Genomic DNA, 17552 nt, shown 5'->3' on the forward strand with positions numbered 1-17552 from the left:
ATAAACTACAACTTCCAGCGTACTTTGCTCCCTCCTCCGTGGGCCGTTTACTCCGAAGGAGGCTAGTAATCGGAAACCTGGGGGTGGAGAAATGGGAGATGCGCACGCGCAGAAGCGCTCACCGCACGCACGCCCTCCTCCCCCGCCCAACTTCCTTGAGTGTCGCAGGTTGTGTCGCGGGAGGGCCGCAGCTAAAGAGGAGGCGGAAGTGACGGCCGGTTCGCAGCTACCGGCAGCTGCTGTGAGGGTGAAGGCACAGTGGACTGCCTTTCTGGAGCGACTGGTTCCTCACTTCTCAGGTATTCCCGAGAGCTCAGGTGAGGCAGCGGATGGTGAGAAAAAGCCGGCCACCGCCTCCCGGTGCTGATGGACACTTCACTCAACATCCGGCCAGGGCGGGGGATGGGCGCTGCCTAGATGTCGGTGTCAGTGAGGTGGAGGCGGCTTTGGCGCATGCGCCCCGGGAGGTGTGGAACTCGCGGCCACTTGAACTCGGCCTTCATCTGTTCCTGGGGGCTCAGGGAGTGGCGAGGATGCTTTTGGGAAGGTGCCTGGGGAGCATTTAAGGTTGTTCTGGCGGGTGCATGGAAGAGAGTCAAAGAAACAGGTAATTTGAGGTCAGACAAGCCCCTTCCCACCATTCTCGATGAACTGAAAAAGAGTCAGAGGTTTGTGGTTTGAAGAATGAAAAGTTATCAGAACCGCTACACCCCCTCCTTTCTTTCCCTTTTGTAAATGCGGTGACCACCGCCACCTGTCCCCTGAACAGCTTTTATTAATCACTTCTGTTCCCAATTATTCCAGAATTAAATTCTGAATTCATCTTATAAAACTCTAGGAATAAGCATTTTCTATACCTCTAATAAAAACAGGTTCTGACATGTAGGTCAGTCTCTTAATAACCAATTTTCTTCTTATCCGGCCACAACCCTAAAGGAAACAATCTTACTGACATTTTTCTTTGGAGGTAGGGAGTGTGAAATTATTTTACCATATTCGAAATGCCGCTCCTTGAAAGTTTATAGCATTTATGAGGCACTTACAGTTTGGTTTTTAAAACTCAAATACCTTTGAAACTTAATGATAATTTGACCAGAAACTAGGCACATATTCATTCAGTATTAACACATTTTTTGAGCAGTTAGCCCTGCTAATTCTGGGATGAAATCAAGTGTGCTTTTCAACTGCTTTTCCTGTGAAGAAAGATGAATCAAAAGTGAAGTTTGCAAGAAGATTATTACTTCTTTCCAGTTCAGCAGTTTAGACGGTTTGTGTGGGCTAGGCTGTATATATAAGTAAGGGGATCAGTGAGTTCATGGTTTATTAAGATGTTTTAAGGTTCTTCAGTAGTATTTTCAACTGTGTCATAGTTAATTGGGATTCAACATCTTTCTGCTTTGATAGGCAAATTATAAATTATATTTCTGTAGTAATAACCCAGGGATACACCTAAAATTTACATCTGATTGTTGCCGGCAGAAAATACTACATTGTTTAAAATGTGTACTTGAGATAGAGCTTCCTTTCCTATCTGGATTAGATTTTGTTTTTAAACTCCTATTTTACATTAAGGAGTGATGGGAAAATCAATATTTTTAATATTTGTTGTGATACTGTTTTACATCAAAGTTAAGAACACTGTCAGTAGGTTAACACCAGTATCTTTGTAGCCTCATAGAGTTTGTTAGATTATAGGCGAATAGCAGCGAAAACTAAAGTTTAGAGAACACCAAGCACTGTTCTTTACATAAATTGTAATGTGCTTTCTCAGGGATTAAATAAAAATCATTTATGTAGAGACCTTTGGCTCTCTATATCTTTGGCTCAACTCCACTCTGTATTGAAGCAAAGTTTGTTTTGTATATGTAAGTGTAAAACCTTAGTACAGTTAAACTTTACTGTTATTCACAGTCATTTCTGCTTTCTCTTTTCTTCTGGTTTAAAAACAACAACAACAACAAAAAAACCCTGTCAATATATGTCACTAGGTATAACTCCCAACTACCCATTTCTCTCTGGTCTTAAAGACTTGTCTTTGCTTTATTGTAGTGAAACAATGTAAATCAGAAGCACCTAAACTTTGCTGTAAGTAGTTTTTGAGTGGTTTGACTATAACCTATTGAAAGTTCAATTTAAAAGCATTTAAGTAAAAATGTTTAAATGTAACATGAAATGCCGGGTTGTCAGAACACTTTGTAGACTACAAATTTTACACTTGCTAGAAGTTTTGAAAATGGGAGAGGAAACTTTGTCTTTTTTTTTTTTTTTTTTTCTCACAACTTTGCAAACTTTCTCCCTAGCACCAAGACTAAACTGTACCATTTAGAAGAATGGAAGCTAATACATCTGTTGACATGTTTTCAAAAGTCCTGGAGAATCAATTGCTTCAGACTACCAAACTAGTGGAAGAACATTTGGATTCTGAAATTCAGAAACTGGATCAGATGGATGAGGATGAATTGGAACGCCTCAAAGAAAAGAGACTTGAGGCACTAAGGAAAGCTCAACAGCAGAAACAAGTAACCTCTCTGCCCTGCTTTCTGAAATTACTTTAACAGTATGCTCCTAACAACTTATATATATATGTGCTGCAGTAGTTACATTTCAGGCCTCATTTTTAAGGTTTTTATTTTTGGGGGTTAACTTCAAAGTATGATCACTGTTAACAATTTTCTGGGAAAAAATTAGTTTTAAAGAGACGTTAAAAATTAGCCTACTCAGCATATTAATCCTCAGTCAAGTAAAAGAAACATGTGTCCAAGGTCATTTTTTGAGCTCAGATTTATTGGGTGAGGAGGAAGTAAACTAGGAAGAACACTGGGAGTACAAGGAGCCAGTCATTCATTCCCCTTTTGGGTAGTTGTAAAGCCAGTTATACTTCAGTTGTGATCAGTGTAAGTGAGGTAAGAGCTGTAAGGCAATTTACATTGAAGAAATTTTCAGGCTTTGCCAGTGTAACAAATACATGACTTATTTATTCAAAAGAATGCATATTGGGTCACAAAGAAGGGTGGCCACAACGCTATCCTTGTTGGTCTCTTTAGAGTGTGAGTGTGAAACCAACTTGTAGACTCTGGTCAAAACAAATTGGGTTAAATCCGTAAATTTAATTTGGATTGAAAATGTTTACATTGCTTTACATTGAAATAGATTATTACCAATTCTGGTTGCTCTTCAGTTGGCTATGACTAAAACATGAGCTTTAAATTTTCTAGAGAAACAGTGAGTTTTGTTTGTGCTGCTACAGCATCTCTTTGATAATGTTTATCCCCTCACAATTTAGAAGAGTTGCTACAAAAGGAATCTTCTATAATGTGACTGAGTTTCTAGTTTTATATTTTGAGTTTTCTACAATAGGGTGTGTGTATATGTATGTGGATTTGAAACCAGGAGACTTTAATATAATGCTAATCATTATCTCAGGTAATACATGATGAGATTCTGCTACACATTCCTCTTTTTCATGACAACAGGTAAATAACACTACTAATTGCTAATGTTCAACTAACAAAAGTTGTCATAACCAGGATGTTTTTCTACAAAGACTGAATCTACCTGATTTGCAGTGAGGAATATACATAATGGCTTAAATGAAATTGTCAGCAGTTAAAAACAATATTTTGAGTATCATTAAAAATCATCTCAGGCATGCAGCCTTTATGGATTTTTTAATTAATATGCAAATCAATTTAAAATGAATTTGTCATAGAATAAGTGAGAGGGTCTTATTTTAGAGCTTTCACTGCATTTAATCTTTTTTTTTAATATGAAATTTATTGTCAGATTGGTTTCCATACAACACCCAGTGCTCATCCCAATAGGTGCCCTCCTCAATACCCCTCACCCACCCTCCACTCCCTCCCACCCCCCATCAACCCTCAGTTTGTTCTCAGTTTTTAAGAGTCTCTTATGTTTTGGCTCCCTCCCTCTCTAACCCTTTTTTTTTTTTCCCCTTCCCCTCCCCCATGGTCTTCTGTTAAGTTTCTCAGGATCCACATAAGAGTGAAAACATATAGTATCTGTCTTTCTCTGTATGACTTACTTCACTTAGCATAACACTCTCCAGTTCCAACCACGTTGCTACAAAAGGCCATATTTCATTCTTTCTCATTGCCAAGTAGTATTCCATTGTGTATACAAACCACATTTCTTTATCCGTTCATCAGTTGATGGACATTTAGGCTCTTTCCATAATTTGGGTATTGTTGAAAGTGCTGCTGTAAACATTGGGGGTACAGGTGCCCCTACGCATTAGCACTCCTGTATCCCTTGGGTAAATTCCTAGCAGTGCTATTGCTGGGTCATAAAGTAGATCTATTTTTAATTTTTTGAGGAAATTCCACACTGTTTTCCAGAGTGGCTGCACCAGTTTACATTCCCACCAACAGTGCAAGAGGGTGCCCATTTCTCCACATCCTCTCCAGCATCTGTAGTCTCCTGATTTGTTCATTTTAGCCACTCTGACTGGCATGAGGTGATACCTCAGTGTGGTTTTGATTTGTTTCCCTGATGAGGAGTGACATTGAGCATCTTTTCATGTCCCTGTTGGATATCTGGATGTCTTCTTTAGAGAAGTGTCTGTTCATGTTTTCTGCCCATTTCTTCACTGGATTAGTTGTTTTTCGGGTGTGGAGTTTGGTGAGCTCTTTATAGATTTTGGATACTAGCCTTTTGTCTGATTTGTCATTTGCAAATATCTTTTCCCATTCCGTTGGTTGCCTTTTAGCTTTGTTAATTGTTTCCTTTGCTGTGCAGAAGCTTTTTATCTTCATGAGGTCCCAATAGTTCAGTCTTGCTTTTAATTCCCTTGCCTTTGGAGATGTGTCAAGTAAGAAATTGCTGCGGCTGAGGTCAGAGAGGGTTTTTTTCCTTCTTTCTCCTCTAGGGTTTTGATGGTTTCCTGTCTCACATTCAGGTCCTTTATCCATTTTCAGTTTATTTTTATGAATGGTATAAGAAAGTGGTCTAGTTTCATTCTTCTGCATGTTGGTGTCCAGATCTCCCAGCACCATTTGTTAAAAGACTGTTTTCCGGGGCGCCTGGGTGGCTCAGTCAGTTGAGCGTCCGACTTCGGCTCAGGTCACGATCTCGCGGTTCGTGAGTTCGATCTCCGCATCGGGCTCTGGGCTGATGGCTCAGAGCCTGGAGCCTGCTTCCGATTCTGTGTCTCCCTCTCTCTCTCTGCCCCTCCCCCATTCATGCTCTGTCTCTCTCTGTCCCAAAAATAAATAAACTTTAAAAAAACTTAAAAAAAAAAAAAAAAGACTGTTTTCCACTGGATATTCTTTCCTGCTTTGTCAAAGATTAGTTGGCCATACTTTTGTGGGTCCAATTCTGGGTTCTCTGTTCTGTTCCTTTTGTCTATGTGTCTGTTTTTGTGCCAATACCATGCTGTCTTGATGATTACAGCTTTGTAGTAGAGACTAGTCTGGGATTGTGATGCCTCCTGCTTTGGTCTTCTTCAATATTACTTTGGCTATTCGGGGTCTTTTGTGGTTCCATACAAATTTTAGGAATGCTTGTTCTAGCTTCGAGAAGAATGCTGGTGCAATTTTGATTGGGATTGCATTGAATGATTGATTGTAGATTGCTTTGGGTGGCATTGACATTTTAACAATATTTATTCTTCCAATCCATGAGCATGGAATGTTTTTCCATTTCTTTGTATCTTCTTCAATTTCCTTCATAAGCTTTCTATAGTTTTCAGCATACAGATCTATTACATCTTTGGTTAGATTTATTCCTAGGTATTTTATGCTTCTTGGTGCAATTGTGAATGGGATCAGTTTCTTTATTTGTTTTTCTGTTGCTTCATTATTAGTGTATAAGAATACAACTGATTTCTGTACATTAATTTTGTATCCTGTGACTTTGCTGAATTCATGTACCAGTTCTAGCAGACTTTTGGTGGAGTCTATCAGGTTTTCCATGTATAATATCATGTCATTTGCAAAAAGTGAAAGCTTGACTTCATCTTTGCCAGTTTTGATGCCTTTGATTTCCTTTTGTTGTCTGATTGCTGATGCTAGGACTTCCAACGCTATGTTAAACAACAGCAGTAAGAGTGGACATCTCTGTTGTGTTTCTCAGGGGAAAGCTCTCAGTTTTTCCCCATTGAGGATGATATTAGCTGTGGGTTTTTCATAAATGGCTTTTATGATGTTTAAGTGTGTTCCTTCTACCCCGACTTTCTCGAAGGTTTTTATTAAGAAAGGTTGCTGAATTTTGTCAAAGGCCTTTTCTGCATCGATTGACAGGATCATATGGTTCTTATCTTTTCTTTTAGTAATGTGATGTATCACGTTGATTGATTTGCGATTGTTGAACCAGCCCTGCATCCCAGGAATGAATCCCACTTGATCATGGTGAATAATTATTTTTATATGCTGTTGAATTTGATTTGCTAGTATTTTATTGAGAATTTTTGCATCCATATTTATCAGGGATATTGGCCTGTAGTTCTGTTTTTTTACTGGGTCTCTGTCTGGTTTGGGAATCAAAGTAATGCTGGCTTCAAAGAATGTTTCTGGAAGTTTTCCGTTCCTTTCTATTTTTTGGAACAGCTTGAGAAGGATAGGTATTATCTCTGCTTTAAATGACTGGTAGAATTCCCCAGGGAAGCCATCTGGTCCTGGATTCTTATTTGTTGGGAGATTTTTGATAACTGATTCAATTTCTTTGCTGGTTATGGTCTGTTCAAGTTTTCTATTTCTTCCTGTTTGAGTTTTGGAAGTGGGTGGGTGCTTAGGAATTTGTCCATTTCTTCCAGGTTGTCCAGTTTTTTGGCATATAATTTTTCATAGTATTCCCTGATAATTGCTTGTATTTCTGAGGGATTGGTTGTCATCTCCCTTTGGGTCATCTCCCTTTTCTTTTTGAGAAGCCTGGCTAGAAGTTTATCAATTTTATTTTTTTGAAAAACCAACTCTTGGTTTCATTGATCTTCTCTACAGTTTTTTTAGATTCTATATTGTTTGTTTATGCTCTGATCTTTATTATTTCTCTTCTTCTGCTGGGTTTGGGGTGTCTTTGCTGCTCTGCTTCTATTTGCTTTAGGTATGCTGTTAGATTCTGTATTTGGGATTTTTCTTGTTTCTTGAGATAGGCCTGGATTGCAATGTATTTTCCTCTCAGGACTGCCTTCGCTTCATCCCAGAATGTTTGGATTGTTGTATTTTCATTTTCATTTGTTTCCATATATTCTTTCATTTCTTCTCCAATTACCTGGTTGACCCATTCATTCTTTAGTAGGGTGTTCTTTAACTTCCATGCTTTTGGAGGTTTTCCAGACTTTTTCCTATGGTTGATTTCAAGTTTCATAGCATTGTGGTCTGAAAGTGTGCGTGATAGGATCTCAATTTATCATAGGATAACTGAGAGGGTCTTATTTTAGAGCTTTCATTGCATTTTAATCTTTTTTATTAAAATGCTTCCTAAGGAAGTAGATAAGAAGCCTTAATAGATTTTATAGATACTCTTTTTCAAAGAGTAATATAGATTGCATAGTAATTTTGATTTACTGATCTATGTGAGTATCAGGAAATCAGTATAAGCAGTGACATAAGCACTTAATAGGCCTACGTGAATCAATATTCCTCAGTCAGCCAAGCACCCTCCTACTGTTATGACAGCTAGTGACATATGAGTTGGGTGGTGAAAAGGACAGGTGAGAAATAGGAAGAGCCCATCCAAAGGCTTGGGTTTTAGCCACTAAGTGAGAGCAAAATGCTGCCCGCTGCCAGCCCTTGGGTAGGCTCAGCCTGCACCGTGATCTGTGCCCATCCTGCTTGATTCCATTCAGCAGATACTTGGGGAGCACATGCTCTGTGAAAGAAACTATGCTAAGAGCACAGGGGTGTGCTGAGTGTCTTGGGAGAGATGCCATGTGTTGGTAGAGGTTCAGAGTGGGCTTGCCTCCCTCTTAAGAACTTGGACAGGTTCAGGTCTTTGGCCTATTGGTTAAACACATGGGAATTAATAATAAAAAGAGCTTTTAAAAAAAAATTTTTTTTTTAATGTTTACTCATTTTTGAGAGACAGAGACAGAGGGTAAGCAGGGGAGGGGCAGAGAGAGAGGGAGACACAGAATCCAAAGCTGTGCTGACAGCTCAGAGCCCGATAGGGGGCTTGAACTCACAAACCATGAGATCATGACCTGAGCCAAAGTCAGATGCTTAACTAACTGAGCCACCCAGGCACCCCAATAAAAAGAGCTTTTTAAAAAATATTCTTTTTTTAAGGGCACATGTTATTGGTCAGTTAAGAAAAATCATGAAATGTGACACGCTATTAAGGAATTGTATTTGAGAGTTTAAATTGTTTATAGAAGCCTGATTGGGGGTGCCTGAGTGACTCAGGCAGTTAAGTCTCCAACTCTTAATTTCAGCTCAGGTCATGATCTCACAGTTGTGAGATAGAGCCTTGTGTCGGGATCTGTGCTGAGCATGGAGTCTGCTTAAGATTCTCTCTCTCCCTTCCTGTCCCTCCCCCGCTTGTGCAGGGGTGTGCATGCTCTATCAAAAAAATGTTTTTTTAAATTTTCATTTATTTATTTTAAATGTTTTAGAGAGAGAGTGCATGTGCACATGCACAATCAGGGGAGGGACAGAGAGAGAGAGAGGAATAGAAGATCCGAAGCAGGCTTCATGCTGATAGCACAGACCATGATGCGGAGCTCCAACTCACGAACTGTGAAATCATGACCTGAGCTGAAGTCAGATGCTTAACCAACTGAGCTATCCAGGCACCACTAAAAAAAATTTTTTTTAAAAGAAGCTTACCAAAGAAATATCACATAAGGAGAAAACACCAGGGCCTCCTGTGAGTGTTAGCTCAGCATTAGTCAATGTGAAATGGAAACCAAAACTATTAATGCTGTCTGTATTAGCTTAAGTCCAGGAGAAGAAAAGAGATGGCACTCGTGCCCCTTTTCTAGGCAGACCACTTCTGGAGGGCTCTATTCACACCTCTGCCACTTTTTAAAAAGATGAGGAGGAATTAGTCTCTGATCAGAGGAGGATAACTAGAAGAGTAAGAAATGTAGAGATCATTTCATCTGAGAAACAGCCAAAAGGAAATGAAGGGGGAGGTAGAAAAGAAAAGACATAGGTGAGATAGGACATCTGAAGGGCTGACATGTGAAAGATAACAACTTTTCTCTCTAATCTTCTGTCCAAGCTGGGACTCACAGACCAAAGTTACAGTTATACTGTAGTTCAGGGTGAGAAAACCCTTCTAAAAGTATAAATGCAGATGCTTTTTAAGGACATGTGCCAAACACTATTGCAGTTATTTTCATGTTGATGGTCTTATTTTCACAACTTAGTGAGACAGTTGCTTTGTGATCTCCACTTTACAAATAAGGAAATGGAGACTCAAAAAGGTTAATTAGAATTCTTAGACTAATAAATGGTAGAACAATTATTTAAGCCCATACCTTCTGCCTGCATGCCCAGTGGTCCTTTTTGTAAAAATCAGTTGCCTCAAAAAGGAAGCAAGCTACCAGTTGAGATGATGAATCTTTCCTGTGGCAGGAAGCTTGAGAAACAAAAAGGTCTGTCAGGCATGGTTGATAAGGGTTGATATGTTGGGTCAAGAAGTTGGATTAGATGACTTGTGAGTGCTGTATTGTTTCTGGACACCATATGAGAAGACAACTTTTTCTATCTAGTATACTACCCATTGGTGACCAGTATAGAAGTGGTTCCTGCCTCTCTGAGCCCACAGGGCTCCTAAGCTGCAAAGCTGCAATAACCACTGCCTGGGTCTTCCCCTCCCCTACAAAGACCAAGTAGCTTTATCTCATGAGCATTATTTTTCAAAGCTTTGCAGTAACTTGGATCTAATGCTTCTGATTTTAGTAGTTTGAGTGCAGCGAAATTAAATGGATATTTACTTTCTTTTCATTTTATTTATTTTAGAAAGTGAGCATGAGTGGGGGAGGGGTAAGAGGGGGCAGAGTGAAAGAGAGAAGCAGGCTCCACACTGAGCATGGATCAAGGGGCTCAATCCCATGACACTGGAATCATGACTTGAGTCGAAATCAGGAGTTGGACACTCAATTGACTGAGCTACCCAGGCACCCTTATGTCTCTTGAGTCTAAATTTTTATTTTTGAAGTTCTAACAAAACATTTGTGTGAAGGTACCAAGACAGACGATTGTTTTAAACACAAAGCATGCTGAAAGATAATCATTGCCCACAGACTGTGTTTGCGCTGACACTGGAAACATAGGAAAGTAAATCACTAAGAGGAATTCATTTCCTTCTACAAGATAAAATCAACTTCATTACAGAATATTACAGTGATTTAGACCCAAAATGTGAAGTGGTACTGGAAGAGATATTTCAAGTGTGTAATATTTCCCTTTTCTCCAAATTAGGAATGGCTTTCAAAAGGACATGGAGAATACAGAGAAATACCTAGTGAGAGAGACTTTTTTCAGGAAGTCAAGGAGAGTAAAAAAGTGGTTTGCCATTTCTACAGGGACTCCACGTTCAGGTAACTTTGTTTCCATCAGTGACTTTTTAAAATTTTATTTATTTATTTTTGTTAATGTTTGTTTATTTTTGAGGGAGAGTGAACGCAAGTGGAGGGTGGGGAGAGCAAGAGAGAGGGGCACAGAGGATCCGAAGCAGACTGCACTGATAGCAGCGAGCCCAATGCAGGGCTTGAGCTCACGAACTGTGAGATCATGACCTAAGCTGAAGTTGGACACTCAACTGACTGATCACCTAGGTGCCCCAAGTGAGTTTTTAAAAATATGATGAGATCTTTGAATAGAGATATACTACTAACATAATAGAGAAATTAAGAAAAATAAGAGGAACTGCTTCTTAAGTTCTTTGTACTTGTGTACAAATCTCCATTAAACAGTTGTTATTTTGAAGATTAATGTAAAACCTGTGATACAAAAAAGTATAAATGAACATTATTGAAATTCAAGATTATTTCCACAGAACTAGCTATTTTCTGAATTATATTTCCACTAGATAACTTTAAAAACATCTAAGAAACATACATGTAAATTTTCTTTTTGTCAACACAAGAATTATTTATTTAGTTATTTATTTTGGTGCTGTTATGATACAGGTGTGATGTGGGGAGTGGGGGCCAACCTTTGAACACCAGCTTTGAATTCACTCCTCAGCTAGCAACTCATGGGGAGACAATGGTTTGGCCAAGCCTTTCACTAGAAGCATCGCTGGGACTGCCAGCCTTGGCCGAAAGCAGAGGAAAGTGATTTATGTTAGAGAGGCCAGGTCTGCAAGCCTCTCTATGGAGGCAGAGTCCTTGTACAATGAAAATACCCCTAGAAGAGATTATATCTTAACTGAGAGGACTGATGCCTTTCTTTCTTTTAACCCCAAAATTTGATTAGTTGCCAACTTTTAGAAATTGAGAGGTACAGTTTTTTTAATCCAGATTTCAGAATTTTAAAAAAATCGAATTAACTTAATAGCAAACCTAGAATTCAGTATGAAAGCAGTGTGCTAATACTGAAGATCAGCTGCCTCCCTCAGACAGATATACACTCCAGTGTAGAGTCTCCATCATTCACTGTTGTCTCAGCCCTGCCCTCTTCCCTCATTTCAGTAACCCACCCAGCCCTTGTCTTAAACTCACCACCCAGTAACTTAGTTATTAATTAACATTTTTCATGGATTGATTACCTGGGATCTGTGGACTAAGGTAATAAAAAGGAAAGAAAATGTTGAGATTGTGAAATCTGTAAGGGAAAGTGGGAAGGAATTAGGAAAGAAAAGAATATCAGAGAAACCTTCTGCCACCATGGTACTCTATCATCTCCCATTGGCACACATTTCTCAAGTTGCCAACTTCTGACATATATGATGAGGTGATGTGTTAATATCATATTACTCTCTAAGATTGATATTATATGATGTTTATTAGATGTATTTGTCCACTAAATTGTTAGGTTTGTGAAAGCAGAGAGTTTGCCTCTATTGTGGTTAACTGCTCCCCAAGTTCCTAGCCTTAGAGCAGCAATGGCTGACAACACATAGTAGGTGCTCAGTAAATATATTTGATGGGGGTATAAACAATGCAATACCAGGAGTACTTACCTTCAAAACAAATGAAAAATAAGGCGTGCCTGGCTGGCTCAGTCAGTAGAGCATCTAACTTGATCTTGGTGTCTTGAGTTCAAGTCCAACATTGGGTATAGAGATTGCTTTAAAAAAAATTAAAAAAAAAAAGAGAGTGCCTGAGTAACTCAGTGAGTTAAGCATCCAACTCTTGATCTCAGTTCAAGTCTTAATCTTACAGTTCGTGAGATGGAGCCCTGCATCGGGCTCTGCTTTTAGCACAGAGATCTCTCTGTCTCTCCCTCTCTCTCAAACTTTAAAAGAAAAGAAAAATCAAAGATCAAAATGTTTTATATATAGATCTGATATAGGTATCAAAGTTCTTGGCACATAGTAGGCTGGATACTTGATGTGTAAAATCCTGGAACATTAACAATGACCCTTTCAGGTAAGTAGGTGTAATTCCAGTGCTTTATGTGTGGAGACCAAGACTTGGAGAAATTAAGTGACTCACCTAATGTCACTCATCTCCTAAATGATAGAAGAGGATTTAAACCCAGGATTTAAGCCTAATGCTGTTTTAACTACACCATGATTGCTGCTTCTGGGTTAAAAAAAATGGATTAATTTAAAATAGGTTCCATATAACTCCAGTAAAACCATGGAGTTGATTTATCTACAAGTTTTCAAGAACATGTTTCTCATATAATGGTTCATTTCTCATTTGTGCTTCATTCAGAAACTAATTATTAATTTGTTCTCTCCTACCATTTTTCACTAGTCTCATTGCTATACTACATGGGTGATATATGAAAAGATACTTGCAGAGGTAAAGTGATGAGGCATCCAGGTTACCAGAAACTTGCTGGACCCAATCCTAATTCAGGAATAAGTACACCAAGAAGTGCCCAGAAAGCCTGCTAATAACAACTATGAAACATTTGATGTCTTCATCATCTAAAGCAGTAGTTCTCAAATTTATGGGGCATGAGAGTCACCTGCCTGTTTCCCAGCTCCACTCCCAGAAAATTTTGGTTCGTCTATATGTTTTAAAAGTTAATTTTAATAAATACCTGTGGTTAAAAACTATTGCTCAACGGGTCCCTGGGTGGCTCAGTCAGTTAAGTGTCTGACTGTGGCTCAGGTCATGATCTCATGAGTTCAAGTCCCACATCGGGCTCTCTACTGTCAGCACAGAGCCCACTTCAGATCCTCTTTCCCCATCTCTTTCTGCCCTTCTCCTGCCTCAAAAATAAACATTAAAAAAATTAAAAGAAAAAAAAAAAGAACTACTGCTCAAGAAGATTATTATTAAGAGTAGTCTTTTTTAGGAACCCTAGAGGATTGACCAATTTAAAATGCATTTTAACTTTACAGGAAATGTCATTTCCATTTTTCTTTTCAAAAGAAGGTGGCTTAATAAAAGTTACTCCTGATATTTTTCATTTCTTTAGAACCTTATGACCATATTTATAGCCCTTAACCTTATGCTTTTTTTTTAATTTTTTTTTTAATATTTATTTATTTTTGAGAGAGAGAGAGAGATGGCATGAGCAGGGGCAGGGCAGAGAGGGAGGGAGACAGAATCTGAAGCAGGCTCCAGGCTCTGAGCTGTCAGCACAGAGCCCGATGCAGGACTCGAACTCACAAACTGAAATCATGACCTGAGCCGAAGTCAGACACTTAACCGACTGAGCCACCCAGGCGCCCCTTAACCTTATGCTTCTTAATGAAAGTTGCACAATTGGGAGAGTTCTTTCTCAATGACACCATTCAGTCTTAGTGACTTCCAAATAAGGCACTGTATATACATTTCTGATTCTGAAAAGTCTCCTCTGAGTTCTGTCAAGTTCAGTTTTGTCACCTTTCAAGTTCCATGTATGAGACACCAGTAAACAAAGATAAATGACAATTTTTTGTTCTTACCAAGAACATGACAACTTCATGAACCACTTACAATTAAAGCATGTATTTAATATTTTGTTTTTATGAATATCATTAGGACACATCTGACTTCTAGAATACTGGATTCTTTTTCTCCCTTTTATATCATTTAGCTAACCTATGAAAGAGAAATGAGGTTATCCGACACAAGCATGCGTTGGCTGCCAAATTATATTCAAATAGAAAAACTATAAAATTAGATGTACCTTTATGATATTTATTTTAGGGGCACCTAGGTGGCTCAGTCAGTTTAGCGTCCGACTTCGGCTCAGGTCGTGATCTCACAGCTCATGAGTTCGAGCCCCGCATCGGGCTCTGTGCTGACAGCTTGCAACCTGGAGCCTGCTTCAGATTCTGTGTCTCCCTCTCTCTCTGCCCCTAACCCACTTGCATCCTGTCTCCTGTCTCTCTCAAAAATAAACAAACATTAAAAAAAAATTTTTTTTAATAAGTATGTTTAAGCTTTTGATTTTCTACATGCTGTTGTTTGCAGGTGTAAAATATTAGACCGACATTTGGTAATATTATCCAAGAAACATCTGGAGACCAAATTTCTGAAGCTGAATGTGGAAAAAGCACCTTTCCTTTGTGAGAGACTGCGTATCAAAGTCATTCCCACACTAGCACTGGTAAAAGATGGAAAAACACAAGATTATGTTGTTGGATTTACTGACCTAGGAAATACAGATGACTTCACCACAGAAACTTTAGAATGGAGGCTGGGTTGTTCTGATATTCTCAATTACAGGTAACTTTTAGCAAAACAATTTTAATTCACATATTCAGTTGATGTTTTTAGAGAAGTTTTTTTATGTCAGCATTTATGGAGCTAAGTTTTCTGAAACAAAAAGTTTCACAAATGAAAAATGTATTTCTTAAAGTACATTATTACTTTAAACAAAATCCATTAGATCTTAAAACAAAATCCATTAGAGATAAAATTGAGTCTTGGAGTATACCTAGCTATAAAAGTTTACAACCTAACAGATCTTATCGAACTAATTTTGTATTAGTCTAGAAACCCAAAATGACATTGAACATCAGATTTTTTAATGTAGCTATTCTTGTCTTGTAGAATCTGATAAAATGTATAATCTGGTATCTGTGATTAGCTTAAATGACTTACCATGAAGAACAGTCTCAATTTGAAAACAATCAAAAATGCAACTTCCATTTTTCATTCATCTCCTTGTCTGCTTCTCCAAGTAATTTGTCTAATTCCATAAACCATATCATCTAGTCTTCTGTGCCTGTTTTTGGTTTGCAAAATTAACAGATAAAATTATATAATTATCATTCCACAGTCCTAGTGCCTTTCAGTAAGTAGAAAGTTTTCTCCTCTTTTTCCTCCCCCTTTTTCTCTGAATCTCCCCTACACCTGCCTAAATTATCCCTACATTGGAATTTTAGGTTTTACTTTTCTTAATACTAAGTAAAACATTTTTTTGAAATGAATTTTGAAATGATTTCAAACTTTAAACAAGTTGGAAACTAGTACAAAGAATTCTCATAGACCTTTTGCCCATAATTCTCATGTTTTAAAAAGTTTACATTTGCTTTATCATTTTTCTGAATACATAAATACTGTTTTCAAAACCATTTGAGGAGGAGTTGGAGATGTATCGTCCCTATACTCCTAAATATTTCCTTGTGTATTTTCTAATAAAGACTTTTTCTTATATAACCACAGTACAGCAGTTAAGATGAGAAGTGTTTTATAATATGTAGACCTTATTCAGATTCTACCTTTGTCCCAATAATGTCCTGCATACTAAAATGTTGCGTGTAGTTACTGTGTATTTTTAGTTCCATTAACCTGTAACAACTTGTCATTTTTCAGTACTTTGACATTTTTGAAGAGTACATGTTATTTATTTTGTAGAGCATCCCTCAATTTGGGTTTCTCTCATGTTTCAAGATTAGGTTTGGACTATGCATTTTTCATAGGTACATGATGGAAGGGATGTTATATTCCTTCTCAGTGTATTGTATCAGGAGGTATAGGATGGTTTGTTTGTTTCATTTCTGGTGGTAATAACTGAGCATTGGTTAACCAGTTGTCTACCAACCCAAATGATGATTTAGGAAGAACTTTTCCATATTACACATTAATTCACTTTTTCATTTATTTATATTAGAATGGGCAGTGGCTTATCTTATCCATTGGGTTATATTTGGTTATTAATATTATTTACTTTGAAGCCCAGATTGCCCCAGTGTGGTCAGTGAGAGCCCCTCTTATGGAGCCTTCTTTGTCTTTTCCATGTGTCTCAATAGTTCTTTAAGTACTTGCTTTCTGGTGCAAATAAGATGTCTTAGAGAGGGACTCATGTAGTACTTTCCCTAGAATTGGCTGTTTCTTCAGGGAACCATGGTTCCTCTCAGTGGCAAATGATATTTCAAAACCAGAATCTAGGTGCCAGACATCTTCCCAGATATTTTTGAAAGAAGTTGTTTTCTCATTTCATATATTTCTCAAGCATCATTGAAGTTTCATACCAATTCCAGGTTAATGATAATGAATTCCATGAGTTTTCTTGATGTTTATCTAAACATTATAAGATATTAAACAGGATCAAACCAGCCATAACAAGCTATCAGAAATAGAGCACCATTTTCTGTGTCATTCTTACAGTGACAAGAATCTAATCCAAGTTCAGCATATCCAAAACAGATGGAAAAACAATTTCATTTCCTTCTATGCTTTTCAGTTAGAAATTCTATTGGTACATCCTCTGAGATGTTAATCAGTAATTAATGCTAAAAGAGAAAATAAAACATTGATATAAGAGACTTAGTAATACAAAATAAGGTTTAAAACTTTTAACCATAATTGTGAATAACATACCTCTTCTGTAACACCAGCATTAAAGAAAACTTTATTCCACGTTAGGAAGAAAAGAATTTTTTGTGCAGGTTAGCATACCAACTGTACAAAATTATAAAGAGTAAATGCTTTTCAAATTTGCTTTATTTTTAGTGGAAATTTAATGGAGCCACCATTTCAGAGCCAAAAGAAATTTGGAACAAACTTCACAAAGCTGGAAAAGAAAACTATCCGAGGGAAGAAATATGATTCAGACTCTGATGATGATTAGAAATTAATTATAATTCTTTGTAAATTGTCTTTTTATTTCTGCTTCAAAATTAGATGTGTTTTCTAAATTCAGTTGGTTTTGATACATTGGTCATCTAATGGTCATATTCTACAGTTTCATCACATTGAAAGACATCTTTAATATTTTCTGTGTGGCACTTGTGTTGAAGAAAACTGAGTTCTTAAATTATCCAGCAAGGGTCTGGATTCTCTATTTTTGAGATTGATTTTATCACAATATGATTCTTAGGTCTTTATACCATTCACAATTGTGTTTTTAATCTACTGGATTGGAAATAGGAATTCAAATTATTCCAGGACTAATTCTTACACAGCATCATTTCCTTTATACAACAGGTTAAATTACATTTACTGGTGTAACAGACTCACTTGTAAATGAATTATAAACACTCTTTACTTCTGGAATATATTTAACTATTAAAAAACTGCTTATTTATTCTGT

At 37.6% G+C, this 17552-nt stretch overlaps 1 protein-coding gene across 1 annotated transcript; it reads left to right on the forward strand.

The window, feature by feature from the left end:
* The first annotated feature begins 137 nt into the window (after positions 1-137).
* TXNDC9 (thioredoxin domain containing 9) lies at positions 138-17119 on the forward strand. The gene is made up of 5 exons (XM_007097796.3): positions 138-317; positions 2301-2519; positions 10383-10501; positions 14486-14740; positions 16973-17119. Exons 2-5 carry the CDS (start codon positions 2331-2333, stop codon positions 17088-17090), a joined length of 681 nt encoding a protein of 226 aa, XP_007097858.1. The 5' UTR covers positions 138-317; positions 2301-2330; the 3' UTR covers positions 17091-17119.
* Positions 17120-17552: the final 433 nt, after the last annotated feature.

Source organism: Panthera tigris, chromosome A3, assembly GCF_018350195.1.
Source record: "Panthera tigris isolate Pti1 chromosome A3, P.tigris_Pti1_mat1.1, whole genome shotgun sequence".
Lineage (NCBI taxonomy): Eukaryota > Metazoa > Chordata > Mammalia > Carnivora > Felidae > Panthera > Panthera tigris.

Bases quoted from the DNA above. Each gene is read 5' to 3' on its own strand.
- TXNDC9 (XM_007097796.3), top strand. From the start codon at position 2,331: ATGGAAGCTAATACATCTGTTGACATGTTTTCAAAAGTCCTGGAGAAT. The intron at 2,520-10,382 runs GTAACCTCTCTG...TCTCCAAATTAG, and splicing joins AAGCTCAACAGCAGAAACAA to GAATGGCTTTCAAAAGGACA. The intron at 10,502-14,485 runs GTAACTTTGTTT...TGTTGTTTGCAG, and splicing joins TACAGGGACTCCACGTTCAG to GTGTAAAATATTAGACCGAC.